The following is a 19414-nucleotide window of genomic DNA, read 5'->3' as shown; positions in this document are numbered from 1 at the left end:
ATTTTCTATTATTTTAATTCTTGTATTTTCTGTTTGCACATTCACTTATGTAAATTATCTGTAAATATATGTAAATTTTTTGGTATGTCATATCTGCTTTGGTAATTTATATATTACATTATGCCAATAAAGCATTTTGAATTGAATTGAATTGAGAAAGAGATCCTGATTAGATAACGTGTAATATCGTCCCTAGTGTAACTTATATATCATAAGATCCAATACCACAGAAATTAAATCACACCTATTCATTCTCCTCTTTTTTTCCATGCATATCACTTATTTATTTTTAAATTACAACATTTTTGTAACAGTGATCCAAGTGTCTTAAATTGTCTTTTTTATTATTGTTTAATTGTCTTTAATGTTCTTTGCACCAAAGGAGTTGCACTCTAAATAATACAATAACAATAAAGGCTGTTCAATTTTATTATTTCTATTCTATTCTACTCTATTCTATTCAATTCTGATTTGTAGTACAGGGGTTCTTCCACTACAGGGCGCCAGAGTTTAACTTCTGGTCTTCAGTACAGCAGGCCAAGGTGTTACAATATGAACATGTTAGGAATCACAAAAATGTGCCCACTCACTTTGCTTTCATGAAATACATGCATAAAATGTATTGTAGAAAATTAACACGCACATTTTTCAGACGGACAGACAGATATTTTGGAGGTCCTGAAATGCATGAGGGGAAGTGTGAGCAAATGTTAATGACTTTTCCTTCCTCCTTAGAGATTTCTTGTTAGAGGTTTGTCTTCAAGGCTTTCTGCTTTCTGGCTTCACTTTTTAGTTGCAATTTGATTCAATTGAAGCAACAAAACTCACTGGTTAGGTTGAGGGAAATGTTGTGGTTTTGCTCGAAACAGACACTTTCCCCAACCACAGGCAAAAAGCTTTCTGACAGAAAACATTTATGGCAAAATTGAGTCATGTGCACATGTGCTTCCCTTACAGGGATTTCCCTTGTTACACTACAGCACACATCATCCCTCACGTACGCTTTTTTCTCTGCGAGTCGCAGCACGTGTCTCACTGAGACACGTAGAGGATAGGGGAGGGGAGGGGAGGAGAGGAGAGGAGAGGAGAGGAGAGGAGAGGAGAGGAGAGGAGAGGAGAGGTAACAGAAAATGATAGAAATTCAGAATGGGTCTTTCAAAGTGTTCCATATTTATCTGGTTTCTTTTATACCTTGGTACATGCTACAATACCAGTTCAGCAGCAGAACAGATTGTCTCCATTGGTACGTGACTTGTTCGATTTATGGCCTCTTACGTAACAGTACTGCAGTGGCCCATACATGTATACATGTATCCCTGCGCAATGGCAGACTAAAGAACATTTGCATGCATGGAGCATACAGTCCAACACGCCACATTCAGAATGACCTTCCAGCCAGACCAATCACTGTTTGAACTCAGTGTTAGTTATTATGATATGTCACTGTAACATTGGTTTACTTAAAATGTCTTCCCATTTGTTATGTTTATATATAAACATATACATGTTTGTCTTGATGTATGTGTCTGTTCCATGCGTATATGGTATGTGCATAGAGGGAACTGCACTGCTTCATCATTCCAGACCACTTCCTCATTGGCATTCTGCCACTGCCTCCCAGGCTTCAAGCTACAATGACTGTTTTTCAGAACTGCGTGGACACATAAATCTGATTTTCTGATTGTTTTCAAATCAGATATTTATTTTTTTTCACAATGTGACTGGTAATGTGAACGTAGCCGGAGACAGCAGGCAGTGTCTTTTTCTTTCTGATCTTCTCAGACAGACTGTCTGCACTGCACGATCAAGTCAGATTTATTTGTACAGACATAACCAACCTAATACTGGTTTGCAGTGGTAACAACAGAGGTGTGCCCGCATTTGCGCTGGTTTAGATGTCGTCATTGTGTGAGGTGTACATGATTTCAAACCCCCTCCAAATGTGGTTTGAATCTGATTTGTAAAATCAAATCTGAATGTATGGGGTTTTTTTTGTTTTTTTTTCTGGCAGTGTGAACAAAGGCATTAGAAGTTCTGGCCATTGTTATTTTATCATTGTTTTGACACTGCTGTTTCGCTTGTTATATCTCTTATAATGATATTGACTTTCATTTTTGTTGCAGATCAGGTGTCCAAATGACCAGCATGCTAGCGATTAGCTGTGTTGGCAGAAAAGTATGAGCTGATCAGTGTCAGTGACAGTCTTAGATGAGGACTATAATGTTCTTACAGTGAAAAATACATATGTGTATTGCAAAATCTGGATGCAAAATCATCACTGATTAGTGAGATTTTTAGCAGTGATCAGCTACTACTAGAGATGCACGATATTTGACCTTATCCGATATCTGATATGCCGATATACAGTGTAGTAATACAACAAAGTGCAAAATTCAAGTATCTGCACTTTCCTTTGTTATTTCTATTTTACTCCACTACATTTCCTCTAACTATGTTTGTTGCTCGTTACTACCAACTAAAATCAGAAGAAGAAGAGCTGGTAATGGTCTGTATTTATATCGAGCTTTTCTATCCTTGATGATCTGCTTCACACTACAGTTATGTCATTCACCCATTCACACATCTTTAATACCCATTCACACATTTCAACATAGGATGAAGTGTTTTGCTCAAGGATACACAGACTAGCAGAGCCAGGAATTGAACCCACAATTCATGTTCTTACCCACTTCCAGTTGAAAGACAACTTGCCCTACTACTGAGCTACCTTTGCTAACCCTAACTCCTCATTTTAATACTTTTACTTCTAAAACCTAAGAACATTTTATATCAGAAAATTACTACTATAACTAAGTATAATAATGTTGTATGTTTTAAGACTTTTTTGTAATATTATAAAATAAAATTCAACCAAGTTCTTCCTTGCGCCCACATACGGACATCATTTCGTCGAATAAGCAAAATAAATAAACAAAATTATAACAATTGTGGAGCAGCTTATATAGCTTACTGTTGTAGTCAGTAGTCATTTTGGCGGATATTAGTATATTGGCAGATGTCCAATAATACATTTTAAAGCCAATATGTTCCGTTAATCTCGTGCATCCTTGACCACTACTAAAAGTCTTCACACCTCTTGGAGGTTGTTATGAATTGTGACTTAATTTAGTCTAAAAGAGAGTATGACTTTCTCCTGTACTATGAGTGCCCTTTTAAACCTCTCTGCTGCTGACTTATTCACCAGCCATCTTGCACAGGATGTGTGACCGAACAAGGACATTGAAGGAGAAAAATGTCAGTTTATGCAGTCTGAACAAAGCTCTATAGTCTCCCACTCCCTGTCTTCTTTGGTAAAAACATAGCTTTAATCACGGCTCCATCATAAGAATGAAGTGTGAGGAGGAAATGCTGCACAGTCCACGGTTTCATCCTCCATTTCTCTGCTCTGTGGAGACACCGTGACTGTTTCCTCGTTCAGAATGGCTCCTCTCTGCAAAGGATACCATGACGTCACGTCGCTAGGGCGACCGTGCTCCCGGAGGCACGTGGCCTGTATAAAAGCGGAAGACTGAACTGAGAACTGCGCACACCGACTCCAGAAGCATCAGTATCGAGGTAAGCCCCTGCAGCTTTTGTCATTTACACAACATTTTACCCTAAGTTAACTAAACTAAGGATGAGTGCTTCACTCTGTTGAGCTTTTACTCCAGTTCTCTGTATATGCACACAGAATACACACATTACAATTATACTTATTACATCTTTGCTGTTTAAATTGATCATATTTTGTGACGCTATCCTAACTTTAAGCCTGAATCAAGCAGTAATCAGTGGCCACACTGAAGATTTGGTTAATTTGACAACAACTTAATGTCATAAAATCAAGAGGAAGAGAGAAGATCCTACAGAAAACGTCAGGTTTGATAAAGTAGTCCCTTCCGCAGCAGCAGGATACATGTTCTGTGTGCACAGCAGATGGCAGAGGATGGGAGGGGATGCGGCCATGGCCTTGCTGTGTGAAGAGGGATTGGCTGTTGTGTAATATCATAATGTGCTCCGCCTCCGCCTTGCATCATTTACTTTAAAACCAAAATGCGTTTAAGCTAAAGAAAAGGGACGACGATGTAAAGAAACATTTGAATAATAACTCGTGGTGTATAATTCATTCATTCGGAAGCTTAAACGTCTCACTGTAAGCGGGAGACTGCCTTTGCTGCATCTTTGCGGAAGTGGATTAGTCTCCATGTTACGTAACGTCTCACAAACTTGTACAGATGTATGAAATATGGCCGCATTAATCACAACAGAATCCACAGCAGAAGAGAATGTATTAAATAAAGTAATAGAAGCGTTGAGTTTAATTCCAAGTGCGGTTTTCTTCTTTTTAAATGAAAGGCTGATGTTCCGCAGTGTGATGAGGCGGTTTCACACCGCGTGAACAGAGGTGAAGCAGCTACGTACGTGCAGCCTCTCGTCCTCATCATGAAGTCTGCAGCGGTTGTACTTATGCCGCAAGTAGCGCCACGAGATTAAATAGGTGACAGACTGGTGCAGAGTGATGTAACACACGAATAACCAGGATGTATATTGTCTGTTGTTTTTTTTATTTAAAAATGTCGTCAAATGAATGAGACGTGTAGATGTTCTTCCTGTCTGTGACGCATCTCAAGGGCAGAGACAGGCCGCGAGGAGTCGCATGACTCTGCAGACTCCACGGACCTGTTGATGCGGTTTAAGAGGCCTGCCTTTTTGTTTTTTTAATAATTGTAATTAATTAATTTAAATAATTGTAACTAATCCGTAATACATAATTCTGCCAACCTGGACAAGGTGACTGGCTGCAATAATTAATTACCCATGTTCAGTAAATGGAAAAACACTAACAAAGCAATATTGCAAAGTAAATTTCACAAAGTTTGTTCACTACACAGTCATATTGATAATAAAGACAAAAGAAATAGTGCACTTTTATGTAAGTGTGGTGTGATGCAGCCATGTCGGGCCTTGTCTCTTTTGAAGGTCACCACTCTAGCTGAGGAAGGTCACAGCAGGCCCAGAGCTGCTCCTGTGGTGATGCTTCTCATCTTTAATATCTCAGATTATGTTTCCAGCATAGTCTCTTTGTCTGTCTTTTTGTTCTGTCTGTGAGCATTATAACTCATATGTTGATTAGTTGATTTATTTTTTAAAGATGTAAATTATCACCCTAAGAAGAAAGGATTTGATGTTGGTGATTTTCTGAACATGATTGAACACTGATTACTCGGAAGCCATGTTTACACCAGTCGCATACCATGAATCAGCAGATTCTAAGTTTGCACGTTTACTTAACATAATGGTTTATGATTATAAGTGTCCATAGCACACACATATTACTACAAGTAGAAAAGGTTTTCGTTCTCCAACAGCCAGTCTAGTCACTGAGAAGTTGCTGTGATTAATTTAAATTAGTTTTCAGGTATTGTTGGTGCAGTTCATTCAATTTGGCATACATTATCATGTTATTATCGTTTAGACACATATGTTTTACTTCCACATAATGCAAAGACATTGGCTTGTTATGTCTAATAATGATTTTGTCTTTCACTCTTGTTAGTGCTGCAGGTCAGGTGTCAGTTAAATGTCACTGACTGTGAGTGACCAACATACTTAGCTTTAGCTGTGTAAGGAGGAAAGTATTAGCTGATAGGATTAGCTGGATTTCACAGGACATGAACAACATACAGGATATGTCATTCCAACCTAACGTGGACTTGGCAATGACATTAGTGGTAGATGTGGACTTGATTCTCATGTTCTTACTGTGAGAAATGGGTGTGTGTGTGTGTGTGTTAGTCTGATGCCTGTCTGGGTTCAAAATCAGCATGGGTTAGTGATAATTTGTACCCCGAGGTTTTTATGAATTGTGACTAGTCTTAAAGGGAATGTGACTTTTTCCAGAATGAGTGCCCTTCTCGATCTTTCTCTGCTGCTGACTTATTCACTAGCCATCTTGCACAGGATGTGTGTAAGAGAGAGGGGCCTTCAGAGTGACTCAGCACTGCATTCAAAATCACCATAATTCAAGCGGAAAAAACCCTTCAATAGGGAGGGATATAATGCGACACACAAAGCATGAAGGTGTAACTGTAGCTTTATAACCTGAGAGAAGAGGAGGGAAAGGCAGTATATCTGTCATCTGCTCATCAGACTGCAGGGTGTGTGTGGTTCAGTATTACCTTTGCAGAGTGGTCACGTCTCTGCAGTTTGATACAGCGCTGATGATGGGATGGTGACATATAATTGACCGTTATCGGCAGCAAAGTGACATTGCCTCAGTGGCAAGACTAGAAAAAGGAAGAGGTATCCTGCCTCTGATTCACCTTGGGGTGGTTTAAGAAAAGAAAGCACCCAATTGGTTTGTCTGTCTGGCCCCTTGCCAATAAACTTGCTGCAATGGAAAAACACAGGAGAGAAAGAGGGTGTGACAGAGGACAGTTTGAATTTAGCAACCAAGGGTGAAAACAACAGAGGAAGGCAGTAGTGGCATAGTGAACATGAAAAAGTGAGGCTAGAATTGTTCACTCATGAACTTCCTATCTATACACAAATGCAGGAACACTAAATAATGTGTGTGCAAACTATTGTCTAAATGTAGCCATCCTGGTGTATGCGCTGTTAAAGTTTGACTATACAACTAGCATGTATAATAGAAATTAAAGAAATAAGGCCAGTTATTAAGCATGTTCTCTGGTTTAGTCTGTGTCTTGTCTACTGATTATTGCATTGTTATTACAGAGAAAAATGTTTGTTCTCTCCTCCATCAGATGTGGTTGTCTTTGTCCTTTTCTGGTCTGCTGATAATAAGGAATCTCTCTCCCAGTGGCCCACCCCCTCATATTGACATAAGCATGGTGATACTGTCCTGTACCCACACTGGTGAAAGCAGTGTTTGTGTGAGGGAAACACTTGAAAAAAGGGGAGTCACAGCAGTGGTAATTGAGGGGGGCCACACAGTGAAAGGACAGGACAGAAAAATAGGGTCATGCAGTTTAACGATTAGTTTGGGTGGTGGTGGGGAAAATGGCAGGGAGCTTTTATACTAATGGAGCCTAATACGCAAGTAGCAGAAGGCACTGGCAAATATCATGTAAATTAGAGCAGGAAAAGGACAATGATAAATGCTGAATAAAGACAGAGAATAAAAGTTGTGTAAAAAGTTTGTCGCAGGTTGCACTGCATTATTCAAACTATGATTGGCTGGTTCTTCACTTTCCTGAGAATAGAGATCTACATGGTAGCAATCTGAATAATGTATTAGCTCACATTGATGCAAGTGGTACTCACATCGTGTCACATGAACACAAAATCTCAGTTAACTCTTTATGGCTAATATAAATGCAATGTAATTGCCACGTTTAATTAATCCAACAATAATCATCCCCATGGCAAAGTACATCAAAGTGAATCTGTGGTGGGGAGTAAACAGTCAGAAACATTTTAAAAGAGCCTATTACTGTTGATTAGAGTGGAAACAATTAATCGATGAATCGATTACTAAATTAATCGACAACTATTTTGATAATCAATTAATCGGTTTGAAGCTTTTTTCATGATTAAAACAAGACTTTCGATCTTTTAAGCTTCTTAAATATATATATATATACATATATATATATATATATATATATATAAATATTTTCTTAATTTCTTTGCTCTGGATAACAAAGAAATCATTAAAACTGAATCATTTTGGTTTGTGGACAAAATAAGAGATTGATTAATCGAGAAAATAATCGACAGATTAATCGATTATGAAAATAATCGTTAGTTGCAGCTCTACTGTTCATCATATGTCTGACCGTCTGCCTGCCTCTTCTTCCTACATTTTAATGAGTGTCAGCAGATGCTGTTAACAACGTGCAAGTCCTCGGCTCTGCTGTTAGCGGTCACCACGGAGAACACACTGAATTCTAGAGCTGATTGGGCGACAGTTAAAAGAGGCAGGACTGTGTAGTCGACACTCTCTCAACACAGTTCAACGCACAAGGGAGTTGTGTCATTTTTGAAGTGATGATTTTATTGCAAACATGGTCCTCTGCTGGCTTACATTAAAAACCAGTTTGAGCTTCACCATACATGTATCGCTCACTATTTGCAGTGTTCAATTGAATGCAAGCTTTGTTTGTGGTTGTGCTTCAAGCGTTACTATGCTGTTAAACGATTATAGTTCATTGCACAGAACCATAACATTATTGGAATTAATTAAAAAAAATTTTAGGGTTAGTAATTTAGTTTTTCCACATTATTTGGGACTCACTGTAACTGAGGGAGGGAGGCTCTTATCGATTAGCCAAACCATCACAGTGCTGTGAGGCAGCAGTAATGGACGTGTAGGGGGTCATATCAGAACACATGCACCTGCCCTGACAGAACAGTGTTCAACACGTGCTTCACAGCCACTCGATGAGTGGAACCTGCACACTGGAGGTCCTTTATGTGGCTTTGCTAATTCTGACCCAGCCCCATTTCCATTTCATTTGCCAAAAGAGGAGCCATTTTGTGTTAGAAAACCCAGGGCAACTGCTCTATTTAGACAAAATGGTGAGGTTCAGAGAGAGAGTTGAGTGAGTGAGGTTGGGGAAAAAGTACACAGGCACTGCAGGGGTCAATGCAGAGTTTTGTGAATACACAAAAGACAACGGTGGGAACCAAGAATAAAGAACAGGAAAGAAATGTGAGAGCATGTTAAACAGTTTTCTCTCGCTCTCCGTCAGTGGAACACAAATCAGCTGTTTGCCCTGAATTAAAGGAACTACAAAGAGACACAAAACAATCTATACTACATTAATTCACACCCCTGAAATACACACTACACAACACAGTTGACAGATGAAACTGTGGCAGATCGTCGATACATTGCTTTTGGCAGTGTTGGAGTTACACCAAGACGGGACAAGTGAACACATGCAGGTTTATTATTTAGGTCTATTTGAAGTGTGCTCCCACAATGCATTTCACTGGGTTGACAGACTGTACTTCATGCTGCCCACTGAGATACATGCATGCGCTCACACACACGCGAAACAGATAAGGAGATTGCATTAGTCTTAAATGACGACTAACTACTTTCAAGGACAATCCACACTGCCCTTATTTACCCTGCTGTCTCATATACACAAACCACTCACTACTGTTGAGTCAACATATGTGTTTACTGTATGTATCTGTATCTCAGTGTTAAATATTATTTAAAGACAAATCTCTATACATCATCTTGTTTACTGTATGTATCTGTATCTAAGTGTTAAATATTATTTAAAGACACATCTCTATATATCATCTTGTGCTGGATATTTTAGTAAAATGTCTGTGAGCACAATTTTTATTTGACTGTCACACAACCACACACATCCTGTTTATTATACATGTTTGTTTTTATATAGAGGACTCACTTTTAATCCTATTTGATCATGGTGGTGACAGAGTCAGCAAAAGCAACATTAAATGGAAAAAGTTAAAAAGAGTTATGATTAATTTGGGTAAATGAATGTGTTTCTGTTAAAATAGACCATGAACAGCACAGGAGAGGAGGTGGTGAAGTTCAAGGCATAAATAGAGGAAGGAAACGAGTTGAACAACAATTGAAAAGACAGGAGAGTGTGAAGTGTAGAAACAAGGCAAGTGTATATAATGAAAAAGAGAGCAAAGCGGAGGAGAAAGGAGGTCACATAGTTGAGGCAAGGCCAGATTTCCTCTTTGTTAAGTCAGCAGACAAGTCTCTGTTTGTTGCATCGCACAACTGCCAGTTTTTTCTCCTTGCTTGGTTTTCTCTCAGTTTTCTAAACATGCCCTTGCATGATGAAGCACATCCCTGCTCCTGCAGCAGATTAAATAAGACGTGTTTTCTGCAGCACATTTTTCCATCACACTGAGGAGTTTGCTATTCTTACTTTAAGCCACAGTGTCAGTGATTGATTCATACTGCAATGTTACACTAACTTAATGCATCTTATGTCCACATACCACCGTGGTGTCACAGCCAGTACCACCATTGTCCAGTGAGGCTACTGGTACCAATGTTTCCGCATATTATAGAGACTTTACAGCTGACACTGCAAACACAAGCCCCAAGAGTGTTTCCTGCTAGAATGTGCATAAACAAAACAGGTGATGTAAGAGTAAAGGCAGAGGTGAAGACATTTAGTGAGGGTAGGGGAGGTCATACAATAACAGTGTAATGGGCAGTTGTTAAAAGACCACCTGATGCTTTAGGCCTGTTGCCGTTTTGTGATTGCAGTTCTGCAAAAGGGCGTATGACACGGGCATATGTAATTTGCCTGGATTTAAAGATCTAAATAAGTTAGCTATGAGCTTTTCCCACATTGTGTGGTGTTATGACAGGGTGAAGAATAGATGATTGGAAAAGTTCACTAAAAAAAAATGGTGCACTTCATAACAAAACTTAAATTACAACAAACACACACACAGAGTGATGCTGCAGTTATTTCTATTGTTGGCAACAGATGCATTTATTTGGATATTATTTAAGTATTTAATGTCAAATGTCATTATTTTGTGTTTGTCTCCTAGGTAACTCCACACCCCAAAGCAGCAACAGCAACCATGTCAGACCTCCGTGTTGGAATCAATGGGTGAGTGAGAAACACAAATAGATGTGATGGTTCAGACTGATTTCAGGTTGGTAAATAGTGTTGTAGTGGCAGCCATGTATTAATAACTCGTATGAAAAGGGAAATGCATGTAATCCTAGAATCACAGTTCACACAATCTACTTAATACAGTTTGAGCAATGTGACAAAGAGTACTTTGTGTTACTGTGATATAAAGTGTGTTTCTATTATACCCTAATGGCGCAGTAAAATATGTAGTTTACTGAGATGATATGTTAATAATAGGGGTGGAGGTGAAAAATCAATACAGTGAAATATCACAGTATTTGTGTGGGCGATATATCACTTTTGAGACATCAAATATCGATTTTCTTTAGCATATAATTTTTTAACTCATTGATGTTTTAGTCCACTCGGTGTGCCAACCACCTCTCACTAGAGCTGTGGTGCAAGTACATATAGTATATGATTTCACAAATACGCATATGGTATAGTGACTTACATACAATTACCACCCCTTGTTAATGATTTGGACATGTCGTTAAAAATTCTTGTACCGTGTCTTCCTTGCCATGTATTAAATATAATCTAGCAGGGTTTTTAGTCTGAACCAGTGATGAAAGTCATTTGTTTTGCATTAATAATAGAAGTACAGTGGTAGTACAGCAGCAAAGCTTTGGTAATAATAGAGTTGAGGAAGTTGTGATTTTGTTTTAGTATATTCATAGTGGATTCATAGACAAGTCTTTCCTATATTAGACATCCAATTCCTGCCATTTTCAGAAAATCAATTTTCTCTTTTTTTTGTTCCCCCTCACTGCAGCTTCGGTCGTATTGGCCGTCTGGTCCTGAGGGCTTGCCTTCAGAAAGGCATCAAGGTTGTGGCCATCAATGACCCCTTCATTGACTTGGAGTACATGGTGAGAAAACCTACTTGAATATACTCCTAATATACTATAATTAGATTGACATTGTGGAAACAAAAAAAAAAAACACTATTGAATCTAAGTTGTAGTAACATGTCAAGAGCTGATATTTTGTTTTTTCTCTTAAATGTATTTTTAATATGTATCAATTAATAGAAAAATATAAGGTTTTCTGTCTAATAATCCATGATTCATCCGTCATATAGGTCTACATGTTCAAGTATGACTCCACCCACGGCCGTTACAAGGGTGAGGTGTCCCATGAGAATGGAAAGCTCATCGTCGATGGCAGTGCCATCTCTGTTTTCCAGTGGTAAGTGATGATAATAATGCTGCACAGATCAAATCAGGTATTAGTATTCTATTAATATTAGCTGAGAGGCAGCCATGCAAGAGTTCATTTAAAATGATTACACCCTAAATGTTCCATCTTCAAGGTGATAGATATTTTACCATTAGTCATTTCCTGAGTGCATTGCTGGCAGTGGAATGAGGCTGTCTGTTGCCTCAGGCCTCATCCCTGTAGCTGTCACCTCCAACTCTTGTATTGGATATTTTAATCCATCACATCCATGATGCCAGCCTGATTTCTGCCAAAAGGCTGCATCAATAAAATGGAGGGTTATACAAGAGCTAGGCTTCTTTCATAATGTTTTGTGAGGTTTCCCTAGCTGCTAAAAAGGTTGGGTCATTACTTCTGGAAGTTAGATTAGCTCCCATCACCCGTCACCTTTTCTTGCACTGTATGCAACTCGTGCATTTCTTTAAATTAATTCTGTTTACAATTATGTAGCTTTTAGGCATAACTTTATTTTAGTCTGCAGTCTTAAAGTAACACATGTAGGATTTGCTCTTGGTTTCTTTCTACAGTTGGTAAATAGTATTGTTTGTTACAGCTGTGGTTAAATACATGTTGTGAGACAAGCCAATAATACCAGTGAACTCTAAAGCAGGACTTCTAATGTGCAAACAACCATGTCTTTGGACTGAGTACAGTAGCATATGTTGTAGCATTTTATACAAATGTGATTTATTTTTCAAGATATTAGAAACAAACACCAATAAACTATAATTATTTCATCCTAACCTGACTCTGATCTTTGTTTGACTCTAGTATGAAGCCATCCGAGATCCCCTGGGGCAGCTCTGAAGCCATGTACGTTGTAGAGTCCACTGGAGTCTTCCTCAGTGTCGATAAGGCCTCTGTATGTCCATTTGCACACAAATCTGTACATTAAGTCAACACAAAGTGACACCGACTGTATCTAACCTGTGCTTCCCTCTTTACAATCGCAGAGTCACATCCAGGGTGGAGCCAAGCGCGTGGTTGTGTCTGCTCCCTCACCTGATGCACCAATGTTTGTCATGGGAGTCAATGAGAGCAAATACGACCCATCCTCCATGACCATTGTCAGGTAAGAGACATTTTGTCTAAAGCGTGCATTCAGTATAAATAAATAAAAATGTGTTTTGTCAAAAACAAGGTTTAAATGCAATTGTCATTTCTCTCGCTCAATCAAAACAATAAAAAAGATCCCGTTTAAATGACTTTGCGACCCACTGTGGGATCATGGTCATTTGGTTCCCCTATGCATGAATGCTTGATAGGGAGAAATGTGGTGCCAGGACCCACAGCAAACAGCAATGAGCAATCATGGTCCTACCGATAACAGTCTTGGTCCGATACAGTCATTTTAGACCATTTATGAACTATGAAGCTGTTAACAACACATTTGTTCTCCAACCGTGTCACAAATGTTTAGAAAGAAATAGAGTACAGTACAGTACATGCAATATGTAGGATTTTTGGATTGTACCAGATTTTACATTTGTATCTGTCCAATATCACATCCAGCAATTTTGACCAGTATAGGATCTATACAATTCACATCCCTGTCATTAGTGATTAAAAACACACATAAAACTAGACAATCTACTGACTGTTTGCTTTTCAACACAGAAATTATAGCAAGGAGAAATAAAGCCACTCAAAGGCACTAAGAGGCAATGCAAGTGATAAGAGTGTTAGAAATATGTGGGCCAATATAAGTACACTACATAATATTTGTCTCATCGCTTTTAGATATTTCGATGCAGTCGAATATCAAATATCACATTCTATATCTTTAAGTGAAGTTTTTTTTTTTTAATGTCTGAAAAACCAAACATGAGCAGGTATTTACTGACTGTTGTCTGTCATTTTTAGCAATGCCTCCTGTACCACCAACTGCCTCGCCCCCCTAGCCAAAGTCATCCAGGATAACTTTGGCATCGAGGAGGCTCTCATGGTAAGCAAAAATGGCTTTGTTAAAAAAAATGAACGATTTGGCAATGTTTTTTTTTCAAATTTCCAAAGTTTCCTAAGTTTAGCAGGTTATATGTTTTTTAATGTGATATATGACACTCCTGTAGACTACAGTCCACGCATATACAGCCACCCAGAAAACAGTAGATGGTCCCAGCTCCAAGGCCTGGCGTGACGGCCGTGGTGCCCACCAGAACATCATTCCAGCCTCCACTGGTGCTGCTAAGGCAGTGGGCAAAGTCATTCCTGAGCTCAACGGGTAAAGACAAGCACATTTGTTATCGGCACCTCAACTGTGGCAAGGAAGTGGAGAAAGACTAAAAACTATCTCTTTTGTCCTATAGTAAGCTGACAGGAATGGCCTTCAGGGTGCCAGTGGCTGATGTGTCAGTGGTTGACCTGACATGCCGTCTGTCCAAGCCTGGATCTTATGCTGAGATCAAGGAAGCCGTCAAGAAGGCCGCACATGGGCCCATGAAGGGAGTGCTGGGTTACACTGAGGACCAGGTAACGCACAATTCATTCACACACTGCAAAGCAAATGCGGTACATGGCTGCAAGATGATAACAAATCTTAAGCCCCTTGATCTATGTGTCCTGGGCTAGTTTAGCAGTACTTGTATTGCCTGGCTGCAAAATATTTGACTTGTACCTGACGTTTGTGTTTTGCAAGGTGGTTTCCTCCGACTTCATTGGTGACACCCACTCCTCCATCTTTGATGCTGGAGCTGGCATCTCCCTCAATGACAACTTTGTCAAGCTCATTTCCTGGTTAGTTTTTCAACATTTCCTAGCTTGTTCCATGTGTAAAGTTTTACCTTTTCAAAATTAATGTTTTACTCACTCTCTTTCTTCTATCTATCCCTCCCACTCTGTCTTTCTCTCTAGGTATGACAATGAGTTTGGCTACAGCCACCGTGTCGCCGACCTGCTGCTGTACATGCACTCCAAGGAGTAGATGCTTCCTTCTGAAAAAGGAAGTCAAGATAGGGACCACCCCCCACCATCTCCTCTTTTACACACAAGCCCCACCCATAGCCAAGTCATAGCATCACGGCCTTTAGCTCTACTACATTATATGTAGTCAGCAGCAACAGCGTGTTTGAGTGTTCTGTTTTTATCCTTTAATGATGACAATATTGGTCAGTGGCAGTATTTGTGTCTGTGTGCCCCTCTCACCGCCCCCTGAAACATTAGATGTGTCGTTATGACTCTTTACTATGGTAACTACTGTATCCATCTCCCTGTCGGTGTGTTTGACAGGATTAATCACCAGTGGAAGGACGAAGGTGAGAGGTAGAGCTACTGTAATTCCACTTTAAGAGTAATGAGACAAAGAAATAAAACTTTACAAACTCAGTTTCCTTGTTGTTGGATTCCATTTTTTGTGTCAGATAAAAAATATAAAGTCCATACAATGGTTGGTTAATCAATTCTAGAACAATAAATCACTGACTTAAACCTCCACTCCTAAAGGGTTGCAAATGCAGGTATTGTTGGAACTAATCTGCTTCTAAATAAATGATAACAATTCTACGTTTTGATGTAGAGGTTGGAGACCTAAAATCAATTAGACATAAATGTGCTTTAAGATTGTTAAACTGCTCTGGTAAATAAAGCACATGAAGTCAGGACATATACATTGATTTGAAGAAGATGCCTCTATGGTGCTTCTAAACATCTAGTTATTGTGACACATGCCTTATTAAACCTCTTAAACATAAAGATGCTGCACTGTAACTAAGTATGTTTAATTAAACCAAAATTGAGCTAAATGTCACAATTTTACACTTTCCTTTTACTCCTCTACAATATAAAAGGCATTAGTGACGGTTTTATTTGACAAATTTAGATAAAAGCCCACTATTAAGCAGACTTCTCCCTGAACAGGAACTTGAGAAAAGATTTGTTTTCTGCAGTGCCACCTACTGTTTAGTAGTTCCTACTGCAATATACTGTAAACATGGGTGAAATTTGACATCGACATACAGTCCCTTGAGCTGTTACTAGTCTTCCATCCATCCATCCATCCATCTTATCCTACCGCTTTATCCTCCACATGAGGGTGACGTGCTGTATAGAGAAAAACAACCATCCACTCTCACACCTACAGTCCACTTTACCTCATCCTCATATTGCATGTTTTTGGACTGTGATAGGAAACCAGAAAACCCAGAGAAAACACACACACACACTCCTGTTGCTAGTCTTGTTTTAATAATATAATATTAAAGACAAGTGTGGATCATAGCCAAGGCTGTATTTAGTGGGATATCTTCACATTTCAGAATTAAAATCAGTTGAAAAAACAAAGATACTAAACAAAAGAGATGTCAGATAATCAACCCAAACTACCGTTTGAACCAGGGAGGTGAGGTGATGAGTCCTAACCCTCAGAAAGATCTAACTTTTTATTTAAAGCTCAGTGATGCCTTACTATGTACAGTGCCTTGAGATCATGTGTGTTGTGATTTGGCGCTACACAAATAAAATTGAAGCATATCATTTGAATGAATGACATCCCACTGGAAAAAAAAAAAAAAAGGTGTAGACACAGGGGTCAGCCTTGGCCATTTCTGGACAAAGAAGATTCAAATCCGAAGTCATTTGCCTGAAGCCTGATTTTCCCATCCAAGCGTGGATGCTACAAAGTTTTGAATCTTGAGGATTTGCATCAATCTTGCAAACGCAGTGAAACAAAGACTTTCACTAGACCTAGGACTGGATTTGGGTCTGCTTTGTTTTTCTAAAATCCATTTTTTTCGTTCAACCATTGTCTCATTGTTTACCGTGCGTTTGTGCAATGTATTGCCCCGTCCTTCACAGACTTATCTGTAGTTAATAGTTTTCCTTTTATTGAACTCCTTTAATGGATGGAATGGCTCAGTGGAATTATTCATGTGCAAGAAAACATATGGGCTCTTAAGCCTTGGCCTTTATATATATACATACATACATACACATACATACATATATATATATATATATATATATATATATATATATATATATATATATATATATAAACATACATACATATATATATAAAAAACAAAGACTTCAGGAAGACCTGAAATGTGCCACAGCGAGTTTGAAATCCATCTCGACTGTAAGAGCAGGTGCGCACAGGTATACAGGTCGTCTGGATGTGCTGAGGTGAGGTGTGTCTTAAGTGGGAGGGACCAGGTATATGCAGTTATTAAAAGAACTGAGTTGAAGCTCCACTGACCACTGACCACACTACAAACTGATGGGGCTAACAGGAGTTGCAATTGTGTGACTGATTTAAAAGTGAAGACAAGACCAGTCATGGGGTTAAAGAGCAGCTCCAAACTCACACTGTCCTTGCTGATCATAGCTGCTCTTTGCTTGGAGGTTCTTCTCATGAAATACATTTACTATCCACAAAGAAAAACGTGGACAGAGGCAAGACTTCACTGTCAGAGGAAGCACATTGACCTCGCCACTTGGGAATCATTGAACCAATACTCGCTGAGACAGTGGCTGAGGGAACAGACCAACAATCAAGTGTGGATTGGCCTACATCGGGACCCTGTGGAAGACTCAGTCTGGAAGTCGATAAATGTACAGTGAGTAGCCAGTTTGAGATCACATTTATGCTGATTTTAAAATCATAAATGTTTGTTTATTTTAATAAAAACTACTCTATTTAATATCTGAATATCAAAAACGTAAAACTCTTTTGCTACACAAAATATTGTTGAGTTTGTTTTTAGGGTCCAAACACACGAAGTTTGAAGGATCCTGTTGTAACTGAAAGTTGTGAAAAATGTTTTTGTTTTGTGTTTTTTTTCCAGAACTGGAGAAGGGCTTTCAGGAGCCAACCTCACACAAAGCAGCCACTGGTATAAAGAGCATAGCGGTCACTGTGCAGTTATAGGAGATGATAAAATGTGGCACAGTGTCCAGTGCTCAACAACATCTAAAGTGTACTGTTCTGTAAATGATAATATTCAAAATCACGGAGGTAAGATGAATTGGTACAGTGCATCTCGGTATTGCCGCAAAAGGAATAGTAACCTCTCCACCATCACCACAACAAACAAACATGAGATAAATAGCTATGGTTGGATTGGACTGTACAGACAGGCTGAGAACCACTGGACCTGGATTGGAAATATGTCATCTATGTACAGAAACTGGGCACCAGGCGAGCCACTCACCAAAGACTGTGGCTCTGTTGATCGTGACTTTAAGTGGCACAGCAACGAATGCTCCAAAAACATGAGCTTTGTCTGCTATGATGACAAGCTGGTGGTAGTGAATGAGAACAAGACATGGGAGGAGGCCCTTACTCACTGCAAGGGCATCAAAGCAAAATGTGAAAGCCCCAAATGCAGGCTCTTGTATAACAGCGGACGTTTGTATAACTCCAGCTACATCAGAGAGAGGATCCACAAAGCCACAACTGACGAGGTTGGATGGGGTTACACATTAGTACATAAGAGAATTTCTTTTTTTTTCCCTCAACATACTACAAATATTCCTCTCTACAGACTCTAATGAGCTATAGGATTATGAGCACCTACACTGCAGGTATAAAGATCTTTGTTTATTTTATGAGACAGTTCTTAGAGTCCTGTAGAATTAAAACTACACAGCACATACACACATAACCAACTAAGAGGAATACATTTTACCTAACCTGGTGGTAGTGAATGAGAACATAAACCATTTTTTTTCATATTTACGAATGCAAAAATGTAATCGTCTGAACTTTTTAGCTTAGAATTCTGAAAATATTGTATGAATAAAAATGCAGTTCATTCAATGCCTTTGCATTTATAATTTGCTCAAATCATTTTATTTGATTATGTAGCAAAGTTTTGCAAAAGTAACTGTCTTTCAAATGTCGTATTTATTGTCCATTATTGCTCTGAACTTTGTGTTGTGTTGCTTCCTCAGTTAAGCAAGCCTAAGATGATCTAAAGTTCTGAAAGTGTGACAGTGACATGTAACACTTGCCTCATGTCTTGCCTCAGGTTTGGATCGGCCTACGTTTCCTTGGAGGGCGGTGGTTGTGGATGACAGAGCCGAAGCTGAACGTCAGCAGCATTCAGCACAAGCTGAAAGTCCAGGAGACACTGCCACAGTGTCCATCCATGGCGAATTGTGGGGCACTGTCCAAACATGACATAAATGACACAAACAACTGGATCATCAGGGACTGTACAGAGAGAAGAAACTTTGTCTGCTTGAAACAGTGTCTGTGGAATGGGGCTTCTTGAGATTTTAAGGGTTCCATAACATTATTGGAATTTGTTTTGTGTATAGCTGACTGAGCTTTTTTTCCCTACTCTTACCTCTATTTTATTGCTATTCATGTTTTTTGTTCTTCAGTCTCACACAGCCTAAACTGTAACTACAAAAATGTATAAATAAATAAATACATTTTCACATAAAAAGGCTATGCACTGTACATTATCAGTAACTGTCAGTTTGTATGTTGTATTGTAATGTAGCGTGTGTAATGTCTTAAAGGCCCAGTGTGTAACATTAAGGTCAATGTATTTCAATAAAAAAAAAAAATGTTATGTTTTCGTAGCTTTAGAATAATTTATGAACATTAGGCAAAGGCCTTTCTTTAT

The 19414-nt window shown here is 38.9% G+C and overlaps 1 protein-coding gene across 1 annotated transcript; it reads left to right on the top strand.

Moving 5' to 3' along the window:
- The first annotated feature begins 3498 nt into the window (after window positions 1-3498).
- On the top strand, window positions 3499-15164 carry gapdhs (glyceraldehyde-3-phosphate dehydrogenase, spermatogenic). The gene is made up of 11 exons (XM_044034020.1): window positions 3499-3576; window positions 10534-10595; window positions 11398-11494; window positions 11707-11813; window positions 12615-12705; window positions 12797-12915; window positions 13707-13788; window positions 13913-14064; window positions 14150-14312; window positions 14479-14576; window positions 14694-15164. The coding sequence occupies exons 2-11, from the start codon at window positions 10567-10569 to the stop codon at window positions 14761-14763; spliced, it is 1008 nt and encodes a 335-aa protein (XP_043889955.1). The 5' UTR covers window positions 3499-3576; window positions 10534-10566; the 3' UTR covers window positions 14764-15164.
- Window positions 15165-19414: the final 4250 nt, after the last annotated feature.

This window comes from Solea senegalensis, linkage group LG9, assembly GCF_019176455.1.
Source record: "Solea senegalensis isolate Sse05_10M linkage group LG9, IFAPA_SoseM_1, whole genome shotgun sequence".
In the NCBI taxonomy this organism is placed as follows: Eukaryota; Metazoa; Chordata; class Actinopteri; order Pleuronectiformes; family Soleidae; genus Solea; species Solea senegalensis.
This window is presented reverse-complemented; position numbering and strand designations above follow the sequence as displayed.